The 19,566-nt window shown below is 34.4% G+C and overlaps 1 protein-coding gene across 1 annotated transcript; it reads left to right on the forward strand.

The window, feature by feature from the left end:
- The first annotated feature begins 13,466 nt into the window (after window positions 1-13,466).
- Window positions 13,467-16,389, forward strand: LOC132314832 (peroxidase N-like). The gene is made up of 4 exons (XM_059813637.1): window positions 13,467-13,685; window positions 14,432-14,614; window positions 15,232-15,397; window positions 15,968-16,389. The coding sequence occupies exons 1-4, from the start codon at window positions 13,467-13,469 to the stop codon at window positions 16,387-16,389; spliced, it is 990 nt and encodes a 329-aa protein (XP_059669620.1).
- The last annotated feature ends 3,177 nt before the right edge of the window (window positions 16,390-19,566 follow it).

Genomic DNA, 19,566 nt, shown 5'->3' on the forward strand with positions numbered 1-19,566 from the left:
CACTGTTGGAGCAAAAGATTGAGAAAATGTGTCTGTGTGACCGTAGATTCTTAGTTTTAATTGTTGATTAAATTTGGACCATTGACTTCTTTTTCTGTAAACAAATGAATATCAAATCTAAAAGATAGGTGAAACGCATGAAAAACTTAAATTAACAGGATAATCTGCCAAGGAATGCTCTACGATGTCTCTAAATGCTAGTTCAAAGTTTCAATAGAGTGGCCAGCTTCCTGTGTTCGAGTCCTTTCTCCTTCTAGTTTGCCAAGGAAAAAAAAAATAGAGAGAAAATACCATTTTCATGGCTGGGAATAACATGCACTTCTACTGTTACGTTATTAGAAATAATTGTACTTTAGCTTGATGGAATGTCTGGAACAAAATTTTAGCAACTTGAGGTATAAAATCTACAAAAGAAGTACATTATTCGCTTGGAATTCAACATTTTAATAGAAAGAAATCTTTAGTATGCATATGTTTCCGGTAAGGGGAGAAAATTGTGACATTTCAGTAATCAAATAGGCATAATATGGAATCTAATCCCTAATAATTGAGAAGTAAAGTCATAAGATTAAAGATGCAAAACTAAGACAAAGATGAAATAATTAACACATTTATTGTATAAGATAACTGCAATTGTTGGTAGAATATATCAACTACTTATTCCTATATAAGAGATTATACCTAGTTGATACTTCCATAATCATTATCTTCACCTTCTCACCAAAATTAAAGCACGTATGTAAAAAGCATGCTATTAACCACCATTAAACTTAACTAGAAAACTTAAAAATAATATTTTTGGAGTAATTATCTAAAAAACAAAAGTGACTAAACAAGATTCTTGAAATTGTACCAAATAATTGAAGAAATATAATGTTAGTATCATTATTGGAGGTAGTGCATACTATGTCCCAGGAGGTAGTTAGTAGCCAATACATATATACTCCATATCTTGTAGCAAATATTTTGTAGCCGTAGTTCCTTATTTTGTAGCAGATTAAGGTACTACTTCTTTCCGATATTCCCTATGGCAACCACTTAGTTATCGCGTATGTGTCTAACTTCTGGCTATAAAATAGCACTTTTAACTACACAGTCAGACATAGCATAGGTACGTAGTCTCTTCTATACATACCAATATTGAAGAGCTTCTTCCTTACATAACTACTACTATATTAGGAACTACTTGACTGCCTTACCCATTATACATGAATTTGTGCTCTATGGTAGATTGAGTTTATAAATTTGTATATAACCTCTCATCACATGGTACTAGTCACAGTTGTGAAGTCCTTGAAGAGAGTTCAGGCTTATGGGTTTTTGGTGAAGTAGCTCTGATTGTCTTTTTGGGTTAATATAATTTATAGTGATTTCGATTATATTCTTAAGAGGATTATAGAACCTAACCTTCTAAAGTTCACAAGAACAGGAATGACATCAGTTTAAAAAATCTTAATAACAACTTCCACTTTATCTTCACTAGCTGAGAACTTATCCTGTCATTATCTACAAAAAATTGAAGTCAGTGAAGGTTTCCTGTCTCGAAACAACAGAAATTTGAGATTTACCACAACTTTATGAAATTCTGCATGATTAGTTGCAAGTGTTTCCCAATGAGAACTCATTAACATCACAGTTATTTTTCCCTTAACTTTTGGATTTGACTTATTTACTTCCTTGCATAATATATAACCAATAATTGTATTGCCATCACACCTACCATGAACAGAGGAGTTATCAATAGTAATCATAATCATATTTACAATGAGACTACAAAGAAATTACCAGTAGTACTGGTATGCAGTTATTTTGAAAAATCCTCTAATATTTTTTTTTCTTTTTTTTTTAAAGTAAAAAAAATCCTCTAATCTTATCTTTGGAGAAACAAGAAAGTTTAGTTTCACTTTTTATTGCAAATTAGTATGCACCCAATTGGAGCAGTAGCACAACCAAAACCAAAAAGGATAAAACTGAATCATTCTTCTATTAAAAAAATAAATAAATAAAAGAAAATAAAAAAAACCAGCAACTTCATAAGACAGAAAAACACAGCTTACAGCATATGAATCCTCAAATCTAGTGAATATGTAAACAACACATGAATTGAAATCATGTCAGCAGAAAGTAACAACAACTTAATTGATTAAAATTTTCAACACATAGTATCATTTACAGAGAGACTCTACAACTTTCTAGGGGAAGGCAGAGATGAAAGAGGAAATTGGAAAATAGTATCCGGGTTAGAGAGGGTTAGGGCTTATCCCTATGCTTGAAGAAATAACTTCTGCGATTGAAGAAAAAATTAGAAAATTGATGAGAGTTCAGAGAAGGAAGAAAGCAGAATAATAAAGATCAATGAAAGTTTAGAAAAGGAAGAAAGGAGAACAAGGCCGGTACCTGGGCGATTTTCCTCTGAAGGTGAAACTTGCAAAAGACAAAGCTTCAAACAATCAGCCTTTGTGATTGAGGCAAAGTTATGTCAGTGCTTAGAAAGGGTAAGGCTTTCATTGATGGATTCAATAGAGTGAGGGCTAGGTCTCATTTGAGAATGGGAGAGAGAAGGGTCTGCATAAATAGAAATATGAAAGAGCATTAGGGCTCTAATTAGGTCAAAGTACCTATTTCAAGAGTTATAACGTGACCGGAGGCTGAGATGACGGTAAAAAACCCCAATTGTTTGCAACCGTCCAGTTATTGCCGCTACACCAGAAATTAGGAAGAGAAAGGTTAGGGTTTCAGCAAAGAGGGAAAGAGGAACCGTTGAGCCTGAGTATTTGATTTCCCTTTAGCAGATCGAAGATTGTTCGTGCCATGGCAGATTGTATCTGTATCGCAGGAAACAAGTGAGGGAGAAAGAGTCGTGAGAGAGGGTTACACCGAATGGAATATGAAAGGCCTTAGGGCTTGAAATTAGGCAAGTGTAGAAAAGAGCATTTTAGGCAACACATAAAATAGGAAGAAGGGTATTTTAGGCAACAGAAATATCAAACAGTATTTTTTCATGTGCCACCTCAGCTTTTGGGTCAAACCCATTTTAAAGAAACTATGGGACTTTGACTCAATCTCTTAGTAAATATGATACCCTAAGTCCATTTATGTGTAATAATCCCTATAATTTATAACGATTTCGATTATATATCCTAAAGAGTATGATAGTGTGCAGGGGTATTTTTCAGAGGATTATACATTCTTAAGAGGATTATAGAAACTAACCTTCTGAAGTTCACAATAACAGGAATGACATCAATTTAAAAAATCTTAATAACAACTTCCACTTTATCTTCACTAGATGAGAACTTATCCTGTCATTATTTACAAAAAATTGAAGTCAGTGAAGGTTTCCTGTCTCGAAACAACAGAAATTTGAGATATATCATTTTTCATATATTGGTCAAGTCAAATGCTCAAAGAATATTCTTTCAAAAGAACAAAGAGGCTCAAGAAAGATGCTGATTGCGAGTGTTAATCATCGAACACAGACAATTATGTTATGTGAAAACCATTGTAGCAGAAAGTACATAACCAATCCAATTATTTTAGTGCATAATAGGATATAGCTTATTTTAACAAATCAACCATTTAGTGGGTACATTCAATTTAAAGCCACTGTCTAGAAAGCACTAAGTTTAAAAAGTATGGAACACATATTGGTTAGTATTTAAAGAGTATGATACGAGCACGATAAGAGTAATTCCTTGCTTCTTAAGTGACTACTCCTCAAATTTGAACTCTTGTTTTTCAATTGCAATGTAAAACATTTTATAAGTGCCAGCGATCCAACCCGTAAAATCACGCTCTCTACATTTTTCCTATTAAATTGAGTGAAAAAAAAAGGAGTTGCAGCCAGCTCCTTTTGTGTAGTCCCCTTATATCTAATAGTTTCTATCTTTCTTTTTAGAAAACCCAATAGCCTACAATAGCAAGATATTGACAAGATATTTAAATATTCTATACTCAAAAAATAGATAACACATTAACAAGATATATAAAGACTACCAAAAAAGAATATGGAGCTAGAGTCCCAAAAACTTTTAGGCCAATGATTAAATTGCAACGACCGTTCAAGACTCTATTTTATAAAGCCAAACTGAATATATATATAATATTACAAGCAATAGATAATAATCAAGTTTCTATTTTGTTTTCACTTATTAGATGCATGAAATGGATCAAAAAGTTAAGACAAACACTAACTTATGAAATTAGTGTTACATTTCTGCATTTCCAAATAAACCTTTTAAATTAATAGTAAAGCTATCCAAAGATCTCCAGTTGACAAGAGCCATGAATTCTCTTTATGGATAGGACTGATATAAGATTCTCAGACTGTGTTTTTACATTCACAAATTACGATATTTTTCTCAATCCAATAGCCAGTGAAGAGAGCTTATGACTATTTTCAAGAGAGGGTGACTTCTCCTTTAAATTGATGTCTATTTCCAGCTAAAAGTAACTTTCTTTGATAAATTATCCACCACCAACAAAAGTTACTGATCATAATGTGTGAACAAAAAATGAATTCTGAAGTTTGAATGTCCATAGTGTAACATTAATGCCAGACACCCAATATGTTAATTATTATAAATATCATACTTTATCATCATATAAATAAGCCTAAATACTACAAGAAATTTCTTGAGACACCATGTATGTTCTCACCAGGACTAAAATGTTCTCATTTCATGACATCAACTGCTTTGTACTCATATTTGAGATCTATGTTGAAAGAGGCGATAACTAATGGTCAATAATTAACAAAAAAATTTTTTTTTTAACTAAAATTAAATAAAAAATCAGGGTTTTAGAAAGTGAAACCGGCAGAAGAAATTGACTGATCAAAATTTAGAGAGGGAAAGTAGTAGAGTGAGAGAGACCTTTGAAGTTGAGAGCGATACGAACACGGTAAGAGCAAGAGCTCCCCCAGGAAGAATATAGCTTCAGCTTCATTGGCTCCTCACCATTACTCGCCTATTCACAAACAACCAATAGCTTGTTAGACAGTTAAATCAATCAGTTGAGTCTGTAGTGATTGATGTGATGGTGCTCTGTGCAATTGATTGATGATGAAGTAAGAAAATTTTAGTGACAATTTCTTTTAAAAAAAAATAAAAATTAAAATAAATTGGAAACAGAGCAACTGATTCACAACGAATTTGAAAGACACCAACCATAGTGCACGATAAGAGTAATTCCTTGCTTCTTAAGTGACAACTCCTCAAATTTGAACTCTTGTTTTTCAAGTGCTATGTAAAACATTTTATAAGTGCCAGCGATCCATGATGTAAAATCACGCTCTCTACATTTTTCCTATTAAATTGAGTGAAAAAAAAAGGAGTTGCAGCTGGCTCCTGTTGTGTAGTTTCTATATTTATTTTTAGAAAACCCAATAGCCTACAATAGGAAGAAAACCCTAATTTTACAAAACCCAATAGCCTACAATAGGAAGAAAACCCTAATTTTAGAAAACCCAATAGCCTACAATAAGAAGAAAACACAAAAACAAGAACCATTACAACAAAAAAGCTTAAGAAACACCAAATCATCATAACTCAATCCAAATTTACAGCCGAAAAAAGAAAACAAGAAAAATTCAACTGAAACAATGAAAATGCACTGACAAATGTATGGTTTGAAGCTCACCGAGAACCCTTGATCCCTCTTCTGAGCCCATTGTAGCTGGACTGAAAATTGAGCTGGGTTTCTCAATTCCTACAGCGATAAAGCTAGAGAGAGAGGGTGGAGGGACCGGCTTAGAAAGAGTCGTGGAGAAAGAGAGAGAGAGAGAGCAGCGATGAGAGAGAGCAGTGAATGAGAGAATTTTATTTTTAGGGCCAAAGAAGATCGTATTTACCGAACGAATTAGGGCAATATATTAAATTATGGAGAAAGGGCATTTTAGGCAACACAGAAAAAAGTGAGAAGGACATTTTTGGCAAAACATTTCTTGAACAGTAATAATCCATGTGCCACATCAGCAATCCATTTTAGGGAAATATGAAACTTTGACTCCGCCTCTGAGTAAATACGGAGCCCTAACCCCATTTATACGTAATTATCCCTATTAATAAATTGTATATATAAAAAATGAAATTGCAAATTATAGTTTAAATAAAATGAATTTTCTATTAGGTATTTTTTAATATAACTTGATAAATTATTAAGTTTTGGAGGGTAATTTTGGCAATTTATGTAATTTGATAAATTACACTTGGGGGTATAAAGGTCCAACTAAGGCTAAAATTGTACTTGGAATAATGAGGGTAGTTTTGGTATTTTAATTTTTCAAATTAGGACTTTAGACATTGTTGACAATAAACCAACAGACGGGGGTGTTAGGGTAAAATTAATCAAACACGAGAAAAGGTTTAGGCTTGTTTTCCCTTCTTTAATTTGTGAGTAATAAGGACAAACCTAAGAGGATATTGGAGCATTTAACACTACAATAATTTACTATCAAATATTTTTAATCACTAATACACTTATTTGCCACGAAATCAAACTTCCTTATAAATACAAAGAAATTTACTATTAAGCCAAAAATTCATACTTAATATGAGAGAATTTATTGTGAAACTATATTATTTATTACGAATTTGATTCGGTAATAAACACGCTATTATTTATTATTTTGTAGCCTGCAACCTAACTAAAAATCAAGGACAGACAAACATAAAAAGTTGTGGTGGTGTAATATGAATAGCCAAATACAAAAACGTCTAATCAATGACCCAATCTAACTATTCATAATTCATAAATAAATAAATAACTAAACTAGAATTCACTCTAATGGAATGACTAACTCACAAGTACTATCTAGTTGCAGTTTCATACATGATAACAGAATGAAATAGTCATTCTCTCTCTCTCTCTCTATATATAGATTTCGGCCAGATTTAAATGTGTAATTACATAAATACCCCATATAATAAATATTTTTTTAAAAAATAATTGTAGAATGTCCTATATACCCGGACTATTTTATTCAAAATTTTACTCAAAGTTAAAAATATATATTTTTCTCTTATTCTGTGTCTTCTCTCTCCCCTCTCCACCAACAACCCATGCAATTACATCAACACCTTTATAGTAGAGAGCCAAAGCGATCACAGCCAAAATTCTAGAAGAGGGTTGGGTTTCATTTCGTTTTTGATGCAGATGCAAGTACCCACTCCGGTACTGCTGCCGATTTCCACCACTGTACGGCGATTGTCAACCAAGAACCTCCACGTGAAGGTGGAGGGATGTGGCCGGAGGATCCGAATACCTGTTACCTGTGCAGCCCAAATTTTCTAACTGACCCAAGAGCTTGGCCACAAATCTGACATCAATGCCATCCGGTGGCTCCTGAAAAACGCCGAGGAAGCGATCATTAAGGATACTAGAGCAGGGACCGTCCAGAAAATTCCTCCATCCTTCTTTATTATGTGCGACGGCGGTGAAGGTCGTCTCCAGGGTTTTGGTGCGACAAGAATGAATATGTGGGTTTGTTGCGATGGAGATGAGAGTTTGGTGTGACGACGATGGGAGATGAGAGTTTGGTGTGACGACGATGGAGATGAGGGTTTGCGTACGCTCTCTCTCTTAGTTATACTTACGATGGATTTTTGACAAATTATATGGGAATCTTGATAGGTGAGGGGAATGCTAAAACAGTCATCTTCATTATCTTGGATATAAGTGATGGAGATGACTTCTTGGATTTCTTGTTGTCGTCGTCGTTTGATAATTGGGATGCTACTTCTCGGAGCTTTTTAGTTTGTAGGCTTTTTTGCATTGGATTGAAGCAAAACTTGAGAGAGACACCGAAACTTGAAGATGCAGAACTAAAAACTTTGCACTTGCTTGATTTAGGGTGTATTGGGTACGGTTGTGGCTGATTCCTTGAAATAGGATGTATTTTGCGCTGAATAATTGCCTATTTTAGCATATAAAATTGAGATTGAATTTTCTGGTGCATGGTTCACATAATCATTTTAACAAGAACTCTATTAGTATTCATAAAATCTGAATTATCATATTTTCTCGGAATAAAAATTAATCCAAGATCTGCATTATCATATTTTCTCGCAATAAATATTAATCCAAGAATTAGCAAGGTTTTTGAAGAGAAGTTTGGATTTACTCCAAAATCAAAGGTTTTGGATTCCTTAAATGGTTGTAATTTGGATGTGTTATTTTGGGTAAGTTGTGCCAATTAAATGGCGAGTCACAAAAGTTTTGGATTCCTTAAATGACTGCATTATCTGGGTGTGTGTATATATATATATATCTATCCCCTATGTGTACTCTCTTTGTGTGTCAACTAAATTTTTTTTTTTTTTAAATTTATTTCACAAAGTGGATGAAGAAGATGAACAGTGATATATATATATATATATATATATGTATGTCTGTATTGACATAAGGGCGTGTTTGGGAGACAATGGGGCATGCGTTTTAATGGGATAAAGCGGCCAAAGTTTGTGTATAATGTCAGAGGGTATAATGGTAATCATGGAGGGCTTTTTTGGAATTAAAAGTCAACATTAAGTAGCGTGCAAAAGCATATGACCCGAATCTAGGATTCGGGCTGGGCAATATGTTCCATTTCAAAACTATGAGTTGTTCACTTTTTTATTTTATGACTGAGTTGTCCATTTTTTTATTTGAAAGGGGTATTTTGCTGGATGAAGTAAATCTCATGGGATATTTTGCACTTTTCGTCGGGATCTCCGTTAAAAATATTGAAAAATACAATTTTACCTCTAACTTTTTAATTACATTTAGGGTAAAGTGCAAAAACCCCTGTGAATTTTACTCTCTCTCAAAAAAACCCCCCTAAATTTTTATTTTTCCAATAAACCTCCTTAACTATCTAATTTTTTTGCAAAAAACACCCGGTAACACTGTTCCGGCGCGTGAGTATCAGGTGACCTATAAAATAATTTCAAAATGACATAATTACCCTTATTACGATTAGGAAAATAAATAAATAAAAACTCCAAATTGAAAGTCCCAAATTGTCAATTTTTAACCCTAATTTTATTCACAAATTGCCATTGCCATCTGCGAAGACCAGTAAAGTGCATCCTAAAGCTCACCAGCGTCAATGTCGCCTTCCTCGCATTGACCAAGTCCTCCGCCACACCGACGTTCACTCCTGTTTGGCTTGTTTCCCAACTTTCCGTTTCCAAACCGGTTTGGCTTGTCTCCGAGAGATGCTACCTCCTATCGTTTCAGTTCCTCACATTGACCAAGTCCTCGGCCACACCCACGTTCACTCCTGTTTGGCTTGTTTCCCAACTTTCCGTTTCCAAACCTGTTTGGCTTGTCTCCGAGAGATGCTACCTCCGATCGTTTCAGTTCTTGACGCTGAAGGGCTGGTCACGTGCATTATAGAGGATGAGATCTGTGCATCATAGAGGATGACATCTTTGATTTCTCTCGCGACTGCTAAAAATTTTTCCCTTGATTTATTTCAAAACAATCAATCTTTAATGCGTCAAATTCATTTTTTAGCCCAAATTCTGCAATTTACAGTGAGAAAACGAAGGTGAAGTTCAAGTTGTGTTGTCAATGTCTCAATTATAGCAAAATGATTCTATAACAACTTATGTATATATACATATATATGTATATTAATGGGCATAAACCATCTTGCTGGAAGATGGTCGTTGGTTGTTCGGCGAAGTCAGTTGCCAGAGTTGCGATTTGTCGGCGATATCATCGGGTGCTAAATAATGAGAACCTATAGACACAGCGTAGAGCGAGAGAGATTGGTGCTCTGTAAATTGTAATGGTAATAGGTTGTGTTTGGCACTGACTGATCAAATGGGTTAGTGGTGATTTTGATAAGTTCATGCCTTGTCCTAATAGTATTGGCTATTGAGATTACTTTTGACATGTCAGCAACAGAAGCCATTAAAACACCAAAACGGAGGCCTTTTACTCGAGGGTAATTTCATAATCTAATATTTCTGGTGACTTCAGGTGGCCGGAAATTTTGGTTTTGTCCTTCAATTGCATTTTTAAAACAGTTTAGAGGGCATTAGTTAGTTTAGGGGGTTGAGAGAGAGAGAGAGGGAGAGAGAGAGTAAAATTTAAAGGGGAGGGGAGGGGTTATGCACTTTACCCTTACATTTATTTCAAAATATCTGATTATTTAAAAAATAATTATACCCCTAACAATTATTGAGGAGGACATCTTGGAAGCATCGTCGAATCGGGATATTCTGGCCAAAGAATAGATAAAGGAAAAAAACTTAATCCAATAATAACTTATCGTCATCACAAACAAAAATTTAATCACAAAATTCTCCACCCCACAAATAAAATCTCTAACTTCATCATTTATCTGAAATTAGATCATTAGGTAGATGGTGCTGTTGGCCATCGTGGTGGTGGTGGGTGGTGGTTCAAAAAATTGAGGCTTTTTTGGTGTTGTTTTGAGTGTTGCAGAAGAGAGAGGAAGTGTATAGAGAAAGTGGTGGTTGGTGGTCGGCGATGATGGGTGGTGGTGGTGGCGTCGCCGGCGACTGTGGTTGCATAACCCAAACCCAGTTTTGTTATCAGATATGTTAGAGAAAATGATATATTTTCCAAATTTGGAATAACCAAAACAAAATTTTGATTAGAAGTGAGGAACACAAACTCCAATCTGGTCCACAAACACTGTAATTGATTATTCTGCTTTCATGGTGTGTATGATAGGGAGACAGAGATGAAGATGAATTAGAGATATGGAAAAAATATCCATGCCGAATCAACAGTGGTGAGGTTGAGGCGGGTTGGAAGCAGTGGCGTGGTTCACAGTAGAAACTTCAGGAGACAGAAGCGGCAACGTGCTTTAGGGCGATGTCGAGGCAGCGACGGCAGGGTTGTGAACGATTTATGGGTAACCTGGGTTAGGATTGGTTTGGGGAGCTCTACGATTTATTGATGGATCTGAATTAATAGAGATGGATATGATATATATGAAAAATATTACCTCAAATATATATATATATATAGGCAGCAGTGTTCAATTGTTTCTGGTGAGCAAACTTTTATATACTCACTTTTAATAGTGGTTTTGAGGATCTAGTCCGACGGAAAACCTTCCTTTTACTGTGTTTAGGAAGCTTAATAATTCTATCAATTACCATTCAATTGAAATGACAAAAGTAGGCACTCACTTAAAAGAAACAAAAATAAAAATATTTTGTTATTAAATTTGTCAATTGAACATTAGGAATCAAATAAAATAGTGGCAATTTAGTGTTTGACAGAAAATCAATTAAAGTCTAAGATGGTTAAAAATTATTTAAGTTCGACAGCATTGTACTTCTTTTTTCTCAGTTCATGGTTAATCTGACCTTTATTATTATTATTATTATTATGAAGTCATGTGTTGTGATTTTTAATATCTAGGGTTGTATTATCTCTAACATTTATTATTTATGTGTCCAAAAAAAGGTAGTTTAGAATTAAATTTAAAGAACACAGTATCTTAATTAAAAAAAACTCTAACCATCAAAACCTCAACCACAAGTTCTTGTAATTATTAGTGAAATGGCATCAAAATTGGCGAAGTATTTTTAGTGTAATTCAGAGAAGTCTTTTTAGTGTAATTCTTGTAATTTAGATTTTTTTTTTTTTTTTCTCTCTCTCTCTCTCTTCTTCGCACAAAGTACACAATAATCTCTAATTCTATTTTTTGGGCAGAAGAGACTTGCTAATTTTTTATTTGATTCCGATGTGTTCAATAGCCCAAATTAGTTATAAAATATTTTTATTTTTGTTTCCTTTAAGGAAGTGTCTACTTTTGTCATTTTAATTAGATGGTAATTGAAAGAATTATTAAGTTTTCTAAATAAGTGAAAGGAAGGTTGCCTGTCGAATTAGATATATATATATATATATTTAGTTGACAAAAATGTGTGTGAGAGTTAGCTTCCATATCAAAGATTTCAATCTCCAATTGATGTTCGTTAGATAGATTTTGTTGCACCGATTAGATTGTGTAACAAAAAGGAATTTGATCTCAAACATGCATCAGTAGAATTTGTGTCATCTACTTGTATTATTCAATTGCATTGACTTTGTTTAAACACATCGAGCAATACTTTTAAAATTAAATTGTCAGAACCCAACCATATCGACAGCTAAACAGCTAACTTTCCATCTCATTCTCATCTCATCTTTCTGCATTTTGTACCTCCATGTTGTCCGGCCAGCTCACAAAGCACTCTAACAAGTCTCTCATCAATGAAAAATTATTGCATGATATCGAAATTATTGATCACAGGCCAATCGTTAATTGACAGGGCAAATAAATACGTCAGTATTGTGTCAGTTTTATTGAACTTTTTATTTATGTGTTAACTAGTGATTATTCGGGACCAATAGTTCCGAATTATGTAATAATTTATCTTTATCGACGTACCTTTCACACACCTATATATGTATATATTTTATTTGGTAGCATAGACTTGGACCCTCTCGTGTCTCTCAATCTGTCCAGTACCACATGTCCACTATTAAATTATTCAGCAACATACTATGTCACAATGCAACATGCACAGATTCAACATTCACGCAACACATTCAAATCGAAAATGCAACACCCATACAATATATTACATCATATTATAATATTGCAACACTATAAAATCGAGAATTGAACACCTGCAAGTAATTCTCGGATTGTAAATTTAAAATTTGTTACGTTATTAATTTAAACGCACCATAAAACACGGCACCATAAAATATACAGAGAGGATCCTCATCTGATATCCCTAGCAAAAGTAATGGGGAAAAACCCATACTCTTGTTTCTTTATTGGATCCATAGAAAGTCAATATTGCTCCTCAGGATGATCGATGCAAGAACACAAAAAGAATATATGTGTGTGCGTGTGTGAACTTAGAACCATTTAATTTATTAACTTCATAAAGAACTAGATGCCAAAGCATCAACATCAATAGCAGAATGGGATTACAGCCATCAGTCCAATAATCGAAATGCTAAATGCTGAAAGACATAAAAAAATGCATGCACAACTTGATCGTGCGTCAAGGTGGAAGTTGGCCAACAAATACAATTCTGAAAGAGTCTTTTACAATTCTGAGTGTGTGTTGATTCATGAACTTGCATGGGGTGATTATATATTATCTATGTAATCTGATAACTCTTAAGCCACTCATCTCTCTCATCTCTTTGTGTCGGCAATATTAAAAACCATTAATCGATCTGCAAGCTTTACAGTACTAATTCTAAGCTCCGTGGACAGTCTGCGCCGCCATACATCACAGCTAGCACTTGGCTTAAAGTACAAATTAAAATTAGAACATTGTGTTAAATGTGTTCATTAGCTCATGATCTCGGTTACTATAAATTTAAGCTTTGAGGGCTTCAAGAATATCAATCCATCATTACACTTGGTTTTAACTAAAACTTGTCTCAGAAACACTTGTTTTCCATATTTTGCTAAAACTTGTCTCAGAAACATGAAGAGGTCAAGCAGTTTTGAGGGTTATTCTTTGCTTGTTATAACTTTCATGGTGTTGTTTTTAGGAGTGAGGTCCCAACTGACATCGAATTTTTACTCCACAACATGTCCAACTCTTCTCCAAATTGTACGTAAAGAGGTCCAGAATGCTATCAAAACTGAAATGCGAATGGCGGCTTCTTTGATTCGCCTTCACTTCCATGATTGCTTTGTGAATGTAAGTTCAGAGAAGAAGCATCACAACATTTCATCATTAACATATATCAGTACATTTTATATATGTTTGATTGCTTTATATGAACTTGGATATATATATATAGTTCCAATTTCCAAGATGAAGTGATGTTGGCCTAGTAATTTAAAGCTTTACTCTATAACTATATGTATAATTTATTCATGACTAAAAATTATTTTAGAAAAAAAGAGAATAAGGAAAGCTGATATTTCCAAGGAGAACAACCTGTGTTAAATTTAGTTTTTTCATAAAACGATTCTCAAGAATTCAGCAAACAAGTCTTTCTTTTAACTGAATTTATATATATATATATATAGTTTAATGACAATCAAAACAAGATTTTGTACAATTTTTGTATTTCTAGTTTTCTAAAAACATAAAATTTTTCAAAAAAAAATTGAACCACTCATACCCGAAATTATTCAGGGAAAACCAGCTTCTAGGGCTTGTGAACGAAGAGATATTATTATTATTATTTTTTAAAATAAAAGCTTTTCCTTGAATGCCAAAGACAAACAAAGGGAACTTCTAAATTATCAAAAGTAGTTTCTTTTAAATATATCATCAGTGGACATGCTTATGTACCCACTTTCATTTATTATTATTATTATTATTATTATTATTATTATTATTATTATATATTATTATTATTATTATTTGCTCTCTTTTATTTTGAATATATCAATAGTGGACTTGTTATACATTCTGTATTAATTTCTTATTATTAGGGTTGTGATGCGTCGGTTCTGTTGGATGGAAGTGACGGTGAGAAGTTTTCTGGACCTAACGTGAACTCGGCACGAGGATTTGAAGTTGTGGACAGGATCAAAAGCTCGGTGGAGAGTGCATGTAGTGGAGTTGTATCATGCGCAGACATACTTGCCATAGCTGCTCGAGATTCAGTTGTCTTAGTAAGTGTAATTGCATTTTCCTTTATGTTTGGCCTGTGGCATTCATCTAAAAGATCTGAGAAAGTTTGTTACATGGAACCAATTTGTAGGAAAAAAATAATTTTTATGTGATGTTGTTTTTGAAGTTTTTTTTTTTTTTTCCTAACCACAAATAAATCATTATATATGTTACAATTCCATCCCAAAATTCATTTGAAATTATGTTGATAGCATTAGTGGTAATACTAGCTAAAAATATAGTTTTAACGTGCGTCGTAAAATCAGGGTTATAGTCTGGTGATATTTCCTCTACATCGTAATATAGTTTTGTTGAGGACTCGAGGGTTCAAATTTCCAGCAAGGCAGATGGGTGGGTGAGTTTTCTCAAAAAAAATAAATAAATAATAAAATAAAATAAAATAACCAGTACAGCCTAAAAAGTACAATTAATTAAGTATAACTATATTCACGAGATATGAGTTTGATTTTTTATAGAATTAACAGAATTTCCAATTTGTTCCATGCTAAAATTACCAATTATAACAGTGCTGAAATGTTTTTGCAACATTAATTTTTGTGTTATATAATATCACTTGTAGTACCATAAATGAAACTAAATAATGGGCAACGTTTTGCAGAGTGGAGGACCTTCATGGAAAGTTGTACTAGGAAGAAGGGATGGACTGGTGGCAAACCAGACAGGATCAAATTTAGGGCTTCCTGCTCCATTTGAATCACTGGATGTAATCACTCAAAAGTTTGCCGACGTAGGCCTCAATCTCATAGATGTTGTGTCCTTGTCAGGTACGTACTTGATTTTATGTTTATTTTCGACACCATATCCATCTCATGGCATTGTAGTCTATCGATCTCGTATCAACATATGTTCAGTTACATGCTACAACAAAGAATGGCAAAGCTTAAAACGAAAAGAAGAATAAACATAATATAGAGATTTAACATGTTTCGGTTTATAGCCCACATTCACAATAAAGATGGGAAGGAGATTATACTGTACAAAAAAAAAAAAAAAAGTACAAATTTCTCAAACCCTAACCCTAGTACACCTTTTGTTTCTCAATAGTCAATCTATCACCCTACAATAAAGATTAAAAACTGGTCGGAGACCCCTAAGATAAAAATTCAGTACAAAATTTTGATAATTTTGGTCAAAACCAAGTCGCAGTATGAACTTAATCGAAAGAGAATTCATGCCACAACTCAACATGACCGATATGCTGAATTAGCTTTAAGACATAATAAGATTATGAACATTTTATAGACTAGTGTCTGGATACACACGTCATTATCTTTTTATTTATTTATTTATTTTTATCATAGTTAAAAATTGTGGATATGTACGCTTATGTGTAGGTGCTCATACAATTGGATTAGCAAGGTGTGTCACCTTCAACAACAGATTGTTTAACTTCAATGCAACCGGTGCTCCAGACTCTTTATTAGAAAGCAGCATGTTGTCTGATCTGCAAAGCTTGTGTCCAGTAAATGGAGATGGAAACAAAACAGCCCCTTTTGACCGGAACTCTTCGGATCTATTCGACAACCATTACTTCAAGAACTTGCTCACCGGAAAGGGTCTTCTTGAATCCGATCAAACTCTTTTCTCCGGTGACACCGCCCCATCCACAACCAAGAGTTTCGTCGAACGTTACAGCAACAATTCTGACCTTTTCTTCACCGACTTCGCTAATTCCATGATCAAGATGGGGAATATAAATCCCCTAACTGGCTCAGATGGAGAGATTAGGAAGAACTGCAGGGTGGTTAATTCATAGAATATTGCACTCAATTGGGATATGGGTTCTATAGAAATGCACTAAATTTACTTAGCTTATAGTCTTAAAATGATGCTTCATCTTATTCATATATATACCTGAGACTAATGTATGTGAAATTTATGAACCTGACCTCAACGTTGTTGCACGGAAAGAGTTGAAACGTTGTAAATTATACTATTTGTGACCATAATTGTCGCAGAAGGCCAAATTTATAGCAGTGGTATATGTAGCTATTTATTACTTGTCTCAATGACTTCTATGAATTTCAAGAACTCTCTCGGCAAAATCTTTTATTTATTTATTTATTTTTTTTTAACAATCTCTCGGCAAAATTGGCTGCTCTCTTTTTCTTCTCCACCGGTTGATCTTCTTCCCAAGCGATGGAGTGTTCCAGAGCTGGGTTTCCTCAAACTCAACTTTGACACGACTTTTAATTCTTTCAAAAAAACCGTGTGGTGGAGGGCCGGAGGCATGGTTCTTAGAAACCATTTTGGTCAGCCCATCAAAGTCGCCTCAGTGTTCTTGTAACACGTTTGTCACCCTTCTCTAGCCGAGGGTCTTACTCTTCAGGAAAGTCTTTATCTTCTCAGTGCTTGGGGCTACTAGAATGTGATAATTGAAGGAGACTGCGAGTCCCAAGCTACTAGAATGTGATAATTGAAGGGGACTGCGAGTCTGTGACAAGGCTTCACGTCTCAGTTGAACCTTTAATTGTTGTTTATCATGATGTTTCTTCTCTCCTTCAAGCTTATACAGGTTCTTCCTTAGCTTTGGTGTCTCGTGAAAGTAACGTTATAGCTCACTTATTAAGCCGAAAGGCTCTTGTAGCCGAATGTAGTGATCTTGTTTGGAGTGTCTACCCAAGTGGCTGTTAAAGGTACTCCGTCCTGATCGACTGTAATATATATATATATATATATATATATTAATTGAATGGGTAAGTTTTCATAAAAGAAGAAATTATTTACAAGTCCAAAGTTGGACAAATGGAACCTAAGGAAAATTCTCCAACGGAACAACAAAACAAAACAAAACAGTGCTGCACTAAAAAAACAATGCTTGTCATGGTATCATAACAAGGAAACATACATCTTCAAATACATTCTGCTCTATCAATCTCGATCATAACTAGCTGGCAGTAGAGGCCCAATAGCACTATTCTAGCAGCAAGGCTTGGCCATTAGCAAAGGAATAACCCTTGGCAAATAGCTCCTGTAATTCCATTATTGTATTGATATTCCTCAAAGCTGTTCCACACTTGAGTTGTATTGAAGCAAGCCTAGCTCTGATGCAGTTCTTAAATCATTCTTGTGATGAGGTAAGGAGGAGAGGATCTATTTGTGAATGCCCTTGAATTCCTTTCTTGCCAAAGGAAGTAGATAGTTGCAGAGAGGAGAAGTTTATGGGTGAGCCATTGACCATGAGACCAAGTATTGGAACACCAATCAATGAGTTGTCTCCAACTATAATGTGACGGCTCAAGTCTTTACAACCCAGTGCGTCAGTGATGACCTTAGGTTGACCCGATAACGGATCCGAAATGCGGAAGTAAAAGATAAAACAAAGGTCTCTAGAGATATAAATTATCCCTAAGACTCCAAAGTGACCTTCCATGAAGTCACGGAACATAAGGAGAACGAAAGAGAAAATGAGAGTAAAAACGGGCAAGATCCGTTTATCAAGGGTAAAATGGTTAATTTACAAATAAAAAGAGATACTTGACTCTAAACAAGTCAAATGAGGTCCATACAACCTAATCTAATCATTTCACAACATTCCAAGAGGTTCTAAGAACTTTGGCCAAGAATCCCACAAAACACCCATTCCCGGTTGAAGTAAAAACTAACACTATCTCACTAAAATATGAATAACTCCCACTATCATTTTAATTTGAGAATGGTATTGGTACCATTGGAAAGTTGACTCAAAATCCTTGAGTTTAAGCTCAAGAATCACCTCATTTGGATTAGAAATGAAGAAGAAATGACTATTTGAAGTCGGAGCAACTGTGTTGATACATAAACTGAAAGACTGGTGTGCATAAGTTATTTAGGTTGACCGAAGTGGCCATTTTGGTCGACCGAACTGGGCAAAAACTCACAAAAAAACTGAATTTTAAAGAAAAGTCATTTCAGTAGACCAAAATAATGCATCGGTCGACCGAAATGAACCCTAAAAAGTGTTTTAAGCTACTGTAAGTGAGTTTTTACTATTCAATTGATTTCAAAAAGGCACCCATCGACCGAAATGGTGTTTCGGTCGACCGAAACACCTCGAATCCTGCTGAAAGCTCTACTAAACATGTGAGATTTGCAATAAGACCTATAGGATTCATTCTGTCCCCATGCATAGGTCAAAAACTGATTCTTTTTAAAGAAGATTGAGCATGTGAATATGTCAACAAGCATAATATGAATATTTGAATGTAATACAACGGCTCACGGCCTCATACATATCAAGTACAAGAATCTCATATGACAAAACTCTAAAGTTGGTTAAAATACATTTTTAAAGCAAATTATCGTACCAAATGAGTACAAGTACTAAATTAAATAGGCTTGGTCCTTGGCCTAATTACACACATGTCCAAAGAGTATCAAAAGGTGCACTTCAGCACACATTACATAGTTTGAACAACAAATATATGTCTTGATATTATAAACCAAAAAGGAGCATGATATACTAATAAGTGCATATTCAATATCACAAAAAAAACTCTAAGTAATCAAGCAAGCCTAAGAGTGTTGTGCATCCCACAATAAAACTTATTTACTTGAAAAACAACCGGTAACTTTGGGATGAGTAAACAAGTTTATTCGTAGGGAATGAGCATGCAGAAAACCTAAATTTTATACAACTTGTAATTTGATGTAAACAATTCATAATGTTTACTCGACATTGGAACTTCCAACACAATGCAATAAGATGAAATCTCACAAAGTTATCAACTTGGAAATTTAAAGTGCGAAATCAAACCAAAGTGGATACTTGGATATCGCCCGGATTACAACCATACTCTTGGGATCACTTTAGGGCTATTCACCCATGGATACCTTCCCCTAGTGCGCACTATAGTGTAGGGAGCTCTCTATCTCCCGTACTAGAACCAAGTCCTAGCCAAGTCAAATTCTTGATGATATCCCAAGTTTCCAAAATCAACAAGTTGAGCAATAA

The sequence above is a fragment of the Cornus florida genome, unplaced genomic scaffold, assembly GCF_030987335.1.
Source record: "Cornus florida cultivar Cherokee Brave unplaced genomic scaffold, ASM3098733v1 CherokeeBrave_3.0.0_Hap2_Chr06, whole genome shotgun sequence".
Classification (NCBI taxonomy): Eukaryota; Viridiplantae; Streptophyta; class Magnoliopsida; order Cornales; family Cornaceae; genus Cornus; species Cornus florida.